Below are 9,344 nucleotides of genomic sequence, written 5' to 3' on the forward strand. Positions count from 1 at the left end.
TATTTAAACTGTTGTATTTTGTTGAGTACATGGTGTTTGGTTTCCTTAGCAACCTCCCAGTGCCTTTCTATTGCAGGGCTAGGTGGAGCTACTGGAAAGGTCAACTGAGAAACCTATGGTGGTGCCTGACCATCAGGAGTCAGCCAAGAGGATTAACCTAAGGCCCAAGCTGTCGGCCCCTATTGACCCAGTGACCTCTAGCCTACTATACCTGGCATTGTCATTATTATCTCAGAAACCACTCAGTGTACCAGTAGGCTACTTAATCAACTCATTAGGGTACTTAATCAACTCATTAGTAGGCTACTTAACATTAGTTTAAATAATATCTCTTTGCATTGATGTGTTTTAGACCCATATGAATCAAACCTTTGTGAATCTAACCAATTAGGGTTAGGGTGTTTCTGAACTCTTTCTGTTTAACAGACGCTTAAGAGATTCAAGTCCCTTGCAGTTCTTCAGTTAAGTTAAGTACTTTGTTTTTTGTTTTAAGTGACAGTTCTTCAGTTAGACTATGTACTGTATCTCTACATATTAGATCCAAGGTAGGTCTCAATCCCCTTGCTTCAAAAATAATATTTAGCCTACAGCATGCAGAACTAACTTCTCCCTGCTGCTTTTGGTCCATTATATCATGTAAAACCTGGACCAAAGCCAAATCTGTGCCTCACACATTCAGGAGGTCTACTCCATCACATGTGCTTATTAAAACAACACCATGCACTAGTTCCAAATCAGATCTGCTAAATTCTGCCCGGTCAACAGTCTTCTTTTTTTTTTCTTTTTTTACCAGGATTTTTAATATTATCTCACCTGCAAGCTGCTTCAAACTGTAGGCTAGGCTATTTTAGTGTCTTTCTAGCCAATGTGGTGCATGGAGCAAAGTCATGATCAAGGCTAGAAGAGCTAAAGATTAAACAGACATCTCTCAGTGCCTTTATGGGTAATAATAGCCTATACATTTGTGTGGTAGCCAGTATATCTCCAGACATCACTAGAATCCAAAAGTTTACCAGCCTATCTCCACATTGAAAGACACACACACCACAGTGTCCCTGCTGGCTTTGGTTATATCCTATAACCAAAGAAAGATCTGCAGTGTTTGCGATTTTACCAAAATACAATGATTCATAGGGTGTGAAGTGGCCGTAAAGGGAAGACATGTTTTCCATAGTTTCCATTCATGAATACTAATGCTACATTTAGGCTCTTTGTCTGTATAGAAATCATCCCAAGACGGGATCCCCACCACGGTCTCCGGGGTAACGGGACTCCAGCTCAGGCATCCAGTGTGTTAACCTCCTGGTCTGGATGCAGTGAATCAGACGGCAGAGGAGGAGGCAGTTGTCTACTTCCTCAACTAAACTGGACCGCCAGACAAGATATAGGAAGAAATATCAAATGGATTTTGAAATTACGCACGGAACTTAAACCAGACGTGTCTTTTTGGACATTTTACGCACACGTTTTTTTTTGTTTGTTTTTTTTGCTTCCCGGGTGAACCAACGTTAAAAATCCACGTAAATTATTGCCTGCTGCTCCCCTGACAGCGCCAATCCACAGACCACACGGAGCCGCCGTCCAGCGCAGAGCCAGAGCGACGTCACGCGGTTTGTAGAGGTGGAGGAGAGAGTTGGAGATCCGACTCTCACTCAGAGCGCATGTGGACTGTCATCCTGTCTGTCCGCGGGGACCGAGGAGACAATGACGAGGAGCGACAACAGAGCTGCTCTCCGCTTCTTTTCTCTGATGTGAAATAAAACAAATGATGAGAGCCTTTGTGTTGAAGCTAATGAGCTCCAGAGGATTTCAGAAGGGATCATTAACATTTTACACCGGAGACATGTCCACAACTGCAAGTCCAACTCTTCCCTCCTCACAGCTGACATCGGATCAACTCACAGTGGTCGCCGCGTCCTGTAAGTAAACCATTTAAAGTCTCTTAGGTGTTTAAAAAGAGAGTTCAGAGCAAATAAAAACTGAATTCTAAGCATAGCCATTAACTCTCTGTGTGGGCTGTTCCACCTACGTGCTTGCTGATCAGTATTTGCATTTAATCTAACCATAATGCATCAGTGTCATAAGGCTAAGGAAATTTCCATTTTCATTTTTCCACATGTGGTGACAGATTGCAGCTCATTTGACTGCTACATAGCACTCACATAATGGTAGAATTAGTCTAACAGCTCTGTTTTATATCTCATTGTTCCTGATAGTCAGGTAGAGGGAGATTTTACTTTTAAGTTGTCACAGTGTAGAGACAGACTGTCAATCAAACCTGAGTCAACAGCTATTTCTCTATTCAATTTGTTAAAAGCTGTCTGGATTCTTTACTGTTTCAGGTTGTTGCTGGACCGCAAGTTGCTGTGTGATGAACTGTGACTAACACTTCCTTCTCTCCTGCTTTCAAACAGTTTCTTCTCTGGTCTTCTTTGTTGTTATTGTGGTGCTGCTGTCCATTATTTACCACAAGGATCCTCAGTGCTGCAAAGTCCATTCCTATCAGGGGCCTCATGCAGATATGGTAAGAAAACAAAGAGGCAGAAAGTGCCTATTGTGCTGAGTTTTTTTTTTTTTTTTCAAGTGACCTGGATGTTCAGTTTTGATCCTGATGCGGGACATTTGTTGGGACCCCACTGACAGAGAGGACCTGGCCTCAAAGACACCCATTAAGAAGTGTCAGATTCAATTTGCATGGCTGTGGGAAAAGGACCAAAATAAACTTGATATGATCATTGTCAGGCAATGAATTTGCCTCAGCTGAACTATAGCTGCTCTCCACAAATGGTGCCACAGTAACTCTAATGGAATTGGACAGACATTAGCACTAACTGCATATATTGATACCACTTCAGCACCAGCGCAATTAAATCACTGCGAAATGTGTCTCTAACACTGACAGAGCAGGTGAAGCAAAAAATGACCTGATGTTTTTACGCACAGCAGTACACACTGTGTCTCTACTTCAGCTTACTGGCTGTGTGTGTGTGTGTGTGTGTGTGTGTGTGTGTAAAGGAAATGTAAACACAGAAGTAACTTTTCATTGGTTGCCTATTCTCTCAGCTTCCTCTTCCTGACTTGTTTCTCACCTCTGTAAGTCCCAGGGGTGAAATTTCGGGGTTATCTTTAGATTGCAGGGAGACCACTCGCAACCCCCTCGCCATTACCACCGTCGCCCTCCTTGGACAGACAGGAAGCTCCGTTCAGTTGTGGTTTTTAATGGAGACAGTCTGTTGTCCCATTTGAAGAGCTAACGGAGCGTCTCAACCGGTACAAACTGTCCATGCTGACCTGTAGTTACAGCTGTATCCATACACAGTGTGGCTGATAAGACAGCGCTGCTGCCTTTCCTTACTATGAGGTCAGTACAGTGAAGTACACATGACATGGCAGCTTGTAAACACTGTGCCAGAGTCTGTATCCATATTGTAGTTTCAGGGCCTATTTTCATTTATTATGTGATATTTAATTTGTTGTTTCCCTGATCCCAACGTGTAATTAATGTTTGTGGGAAATAGAGAGAGAGTTGTTTCAGTTCTTATTGTAAGGAGAGAGAAAGTAAAGGTTACACATTCCCTGGGAGAAAAAATACACTCTCAAACACTCTTTCATTGTGTTCCTGTGGGACATTTCATGTCCTCAACTTCATAGTCACATACCTTTCCCTGCTTCAGTTTGCACCATGAATAGTGGACAGACCCTACTGTGGGTGTTGGGGACACAAGGGGGACAATGGATCTCCTTTAGGTTGTGGCGTTGAAAAAGGCACACTGCCGCTGGGGTCCTCCCCCGACTTCAACACTGATTTTACACGGTTGTGCTTTTTCACACTGATTGAATCAATGGCAGGAGACAAAAGGACAACTCTCCTTTTTTTCTCTCTCTCTCTTTCTCTGTCCGGAGGACCCTTTTTTTTGCTTCTTAAAAGTACAAACCAGTGAGGGAAAGTGACCTTTGACATCACCTTTTTACTGCGGTCTCTCTCCCTCTGAAATGATGTGAGGGTTATGGCAAAGGTCGTTAGCGTGCGTCACTCTAAGTGTGAGTGATGTCATTGTTGGAAGTGGCCTGGGAAAATGATAAATCTGATATTTTAATACTGCTCAGTGTGACAGCCGAACTCCCATTTTGGCCGCCTCTAAGTCAGAAGGAATCGTGCTAATATTAGCAGCGAATGTCACTCTAACACCTCTTATCCTCCTGTCGCACTTAAATCTCAGTCAGGCAACAAATTGACTTTGTTGTAATGCCGCCCCAAATGACATACAAGGCCATAATGTGTATTGGAGTGTGCTCGTTAAGAGGGTACCTGCTGCAGTCACAGGGGGAATAGAGAGACTCTGAAAAGACCACACGGTGTGGTTTGTTGCCTAGGGACCCAGATGACACAGTGGGACATCACATTGTTCCTCACACAAAGGAGACTCATTTAGACCAGAGGCAATTACCTAGTTTTCCTGGCGGCCTTTTTTTCAGGATTCCTGCACCTAATACAGTGAGACACTGACAGGTCTTGTTTTAGAGGGGGTGGCGGGGTGGGACTGGGAGGAGGCACGGAAATCAGAGGGTGGTCGTCTTATTGATTAGATAATTTATGGTATTGCTGAAGCAGCCAGTGTCTACAGTGATTAAACAAGGCATGAAAATTGGTCAATTGGGCTGAAATTAGTGGATTTGTGACTAATTGCAGACAGGGCACCAGAGCAGCGCAGCACGGATCATTTAGTTAAAACATAAACTGATAAATCCCTCTAACTGAAACAGGTTAATTAATTACTCAGGCTTGGTTACACACTTGTAACAGTCTTTACGGCTTGTTTTACAGGACGCCCCTCCTCAGTACTACAGCAGCAGACAGACGCTGGTGGGATCTCCTTGTCTAGAGCAGACACAGATCACGGATGACAACAGCACCCAGGTGAGAGAGTGAAGCAGTGGAGGGGCATCATCCTGTATACACTATTGAAACAGATAAGAGCACACTTACAGTCCCCTATTACAATACATATAGAGTGTACTGGAGATTAGGCAGCACCCACTTGTATAGCGAATGCTGTAATGCATCTTACTGGCTTTTACAAGTGGGTATCAGTGTATTTGGGTGATTGTCCACAAACCCCTCAGCATATAAAAGCTTCCCTTCTTTCTGTGCCTCATAAGTGTCCCTCTGTTTTTTTGGGGCCTGTTTGTGTCTCAGCAGGCAGGTCAGCTGTTTTTCATCGGCCTGCCCTCCAGCTACAGCCTGCCCACACTGGAGGCCCCCCTGCCGAGGCTGCCCTCCTACGAGAGCGTTCGAAAGAAGGACCGCCAGAGGCAGATCCACATGATGATCGCAGACCGCTTCGGCCTCAATGGACCCATTGTGACTGAGGTGGGGTTTATTTGGGATCAGGAGGATTGTGTCGTAGCAATTGATACAGTCACAAAGGCTGTCAGGTGCTGTTGTTAAGCTTGGGAATAGAGGGAAACTTTTCGAGCCCTATTCTTGGTTCAAAGAATGCTGAAGCTCATGTAAACTGTGGATGTGATGGAGGAGGCTCCTCCTGTGTAGTTTCACTATCAATGGAGATGGATGAGAAGTAGGTTCTTCTTTCTATTGTGACCACGCTGTCATACAATATTGTAACAAGAGCGTGTTCAAAGATTAGACGCCATTCATAGAGCACTAAACAGGATGCCCTATCAGCCCATCTGAGGCTTGCTGGTGAATTGTGCTGGCGGCCGCGTTTCAAGGTTTTACCGCGTTGATCTTTTGCTGAGCTCTTGACTTGCCCAACGCTTGAGCAAACAAGGTAATGAGAAAAAGGCACATCAAACATAATTAAAGCCTGCATCCTAAGTGCAAACAGTCCCTCAGAATGCTGCTTTGTGATCCTGTCTTCTACTGTTTTTCTCTTCTCTGACCTCCCCACCCTTTCCTTAATTAAACAGTCCCCAGCATGACTGCCCATCTCTTTCACACACACACACACACACACACAAACAGAAAGCACATTCACACATAGCATTTCCCAGTCAACCCGTCACACTGGTCCCCCCCCCCTCCTCCCTTTTAGACTCTGTTAGTAGAGTTTAAATGATGGCCCCTTCATTTCCCCCTGTCTGTCCTGTGACCTGAGGCGGGATAGTAGTAAAACTTTTTGCGGCCTGTGTGGTGCATGTATCAGACAGAGGGCAGGGTTGTAAGGTTGCTCTTGTCGCCTGAGGGTCCCCAAGCAATTAAAAGATAAGAGGACTCAGTCAGGGAGTGTGAATCTGCCAGATGTGATCAGGAAGATAACGTATTAAAGGAAAACACGTTCCAGCAGGCCGACGTGAGCGCAGAAAAATTGTTAACGTAAACACAAACATGTTACACTTGTTTTTGGGGGTAGACATAAAACCTGAGTGTGTTCTCCATGATCTCATGTATTATCAAGTCAGTTAGGTGTCAAAAAAGTAAATCAATTATCAAATGAAGCTTAATTTATAGCAGTGTTGATTCATATTTTTCTAACCATGTTAAACATTCAGCAGCTAAAGAGACATTTTTTGGTCTGAGGAGTTGGTGGAGACCAAAAAATAATAGAGTGATAATAATCAGTGATCCTTAGTCTTCTGCAGGACCATGAGGTGGACCATGGTCCTGTCCTGGACAATTTCATTAAATTGTGCGAGGAATCATTCCTACAACTTAATGTTGCTAAGACCAAAGACATGCGGTTTGACTTTCGTAGGAATCCACCTAACATGTCACCAACTATCATAAAGCGTTGACCAGTAGAAACAGTCAGTCAGTGTAAGTACCTAGGAACAATTCTGAACAAAACTGTTGACCTTTGAGGCCAATACAGATAGAATTTGCCATAAGGTCAACCAAAGATTGTTTTATTTCTGGAAGTTGGGGACTTTTTATATTGAGATAATATCACATCATACTCATCATTTGTTCAGTCTATACTAATAATTTGTTGGTTTGGCAATCTCAGCCTAGTTAATAAAAAACAGGCTGGGAAATATTAAACAGAGCCGAAAGATCATTGGTGTAAATCATAATGATCTCAGCCAGGTCTATCAGGTCAGGTGTATTCAGAGGACTAAGGCCATATAGCAGACCCATAGCATCCTCTAAACAAAGAGTTTAGGCTTTTGCCATCAGGCAGGAGGTCGGCCTTCTCGAGGAAGGCAAGGTCCAATAGATATCTGAGATCATTCGTTCCATCTGCTGTTAAACATTTAACCTTGCATTATGTTGCTGTAAATTACTGATGACATCTATGTGTTAATCTATGTGTTAATGTGTTTGATTGTGACAGCGGCTGCTGTAAATCTAATTGCTCCTTGGTGACAATAAAGATTTCCAACAATCAATCAGATCAATCAATCAAAAACAGAGCTAGGGTGAATATCCTAAATGATGCTAGTGTTTTATCTGTTGTATCTGCATGTGTAAATGAGCAACTGTTTGCTAACAAGCCTTCTAAGAAGGTGATGAGAAAGTCTGAAAACTAAAGCTTCAAGGCCTGCTCTTTGCATCAATAAGCAAATCTGCATTGCGTGCCACTGACAACAAAATGTAATGTCACTATTCAGCCTGAAGCTTTGCCTCTAACGTGTGATAAAACTTGTTTTTTCCAGCCTCCTCCATCGTACGAAGAGAGTATCCGCCAGTCTGTGGAGCTGCCGTACAACATCCTCTCCTCCAGTCTGGACATCTCTCCTCCTCAGAGTAGCTACACCAACAGGGGGGCTGACATTCAGACGGACACACCTCCTCCCGTCAACGCGGACACTAACAGCACTGTTCTGCCCGTGTGACACCGATTCATGTCTCAAGCTGCCTGATGAATGTGAAAGAAACTCAACACTATAGTCAACAAATGACAACAAAGACTGAAGATCATGATCGGATCCTTCACACACTCATACGAGATGATTTTAGATACCTCAAGACTGAGTCCATACTGAGAGACATTTAATGTTGGTTCATAAGCTGAGGCGTGACCAAAAATAAGCTGCACACACTACAGGAAAAGGTCACATTTGGTTAAAAAACACTTGAAGTGATGATCCTGTTGAGGATAGAGGGGGAGGAGATGTGTGGCCTACAGGACTGAAACTTACCAAAAAGGGAACCACTATTTACTTTGCTGATTATTCTCAGTAAGTGAACATTTGTGTTTTTGTTTGCTCGTCTCTTTTACTCTGCTGTTCCTCAGCCACAGGCCTCACTGCCTGGTTTGTTATCAGAGACCTGTGTGATGAGTTGCTGTAAAGCGTGTCATGTTCGCCACTGGGGCTGTGTCAAACTGCTCCAGCATGTGGTTCAGCCTGGGAGGGGGGAATTTGAAAAAAAAAAGGAGCTAAAGAGAGAGTGCCTTTCATCAAGTTATAACAAGACATTTACAGTAAGACAGGTTTTGTCAATGGTTTCATCAGAAGTCTTTTATTTCTTTCTTTACCCCAATTATTATTTTCTGTCAAATGGGAAAAATATGATTTCTCACTTTCTTATCAAACATTTTATAACGTAATACTTTAATCATGTTTATGTTTAATTAAATTTTTACTCTTCTGTTATCCAAAAAAGTGTCAAGTCCACAGCAGAGTGAATGTGAAATGAAAACAATGGAAAAATACCAAGTTCCTTGTCAAGACGTGTTTTGTCTTGATCCAGCAAAGTTGTTCTGCAACTTATTCACATGCAAAATGTTTGTCCTGCACATTGTCATGTACTATATTTATTTAAGAAAGAAACAAGTGACTCCTCGTTATGTCTCTGTGAAAACAAATGTAATAAAGTCTTATATTGCTTTGCTACGTAATAGACTGTTACAATCACAAAGAAGCAGCAGTAAACAAACATAAAGATGAGCCAGACCTTTCAGCAAGATTGACCTTTGACATCTGGTGGCCAGTTGAAGAAGTGTAGTGAGATTTCCATGCATATATATTTTTTTGTGTGTGTGTGTGTGTGTGTGTGTGTGTGTGTGTGTGTGTGTGTGTGTGTGTGTGTGTGTCTGTGTCTGTGTCTGTCTGTGTGTGTGTGTGTGTGTGTGTGTGTGTGTGTGTGTGTGTGTGTGTGTGTGTGTGTGTGTGTCTGTGAGAGAGAGAGAGAGAAGGAGAGAGAGTGTGAGAGAAATTTATTCACTTACTTTTCACTTCACAAATATTAAATTAATATCATATAATAATAAATGAATACAAAAATATAACATTTGTAGGTGGGGCACTATCCAAAAAAAAAAAAAATACACAAGTCAAAATTGTGACTCAAAGGAGTCTTCATTGTAAAATCCTCTAAGAAAAAATGACAACATATAATTATGTACAACATGTTACAGGTAGGCTGTAATGGCAGACCA

At 42.6% G+C, this 9,344-nt stretch overlaps 1 protein-coding gene across 2 annotated transcripts; it reads left to right on the forward strand.

The window, feature by feature from the left end:
- Window positions 1–1,309: 1,309 nt before the first annotated feature.
- On the forward strand, window positions 1,310–8,794 carry LOC146983167 (uncharacterized). 2 transcript variants are annotated; one of them, XM_085785429.1, is made up of 5 exons: window positions 1,310–1,919; window positions 2,415–2,524; window positions 4,826–4,918; window positions 5,201–5,371; window positions 7,618–8,794. In XM_085785429.1, the coding sequence occupies exons 1-5, from the start codon at window positions 1,766–1,768 to the stop codon at window positions 7,795–7,797; spliced, it is 708 nt and encodes a 235-aa protein (XP_085641555.1). In that variant the 5' UTR covers window positions 1,310–1,765; the 3' UTR covers window positions 7,798–8,794. The 2 variants fall into 2 exon arrangements, with proteins under 2 accessions (XP_085641555.1, XP_085641554.1); XM_085785428.1 differs by having other exon boundaries at window positions 1,633–1,919; window positions 5,198–5,371; window positions 7,618–7,995.
- The last annotated feature ends 550 nt before the right edge of the window (window positions 8,795–9,344 follow it).

This window comes from Trachurus japonicus, chromosome 8 (genome assembly GCF_045865225.1).
Source record: "Trachurus japonicus isolate A0001 chromosome 8, Traja_1.0".
NCBI classification, from domain to species: Eukaryota; Metazoa; Chordata; class Actinopteri; order Carangiformes; family Carangidae; genus Trachurus; species Trachurus japonicus.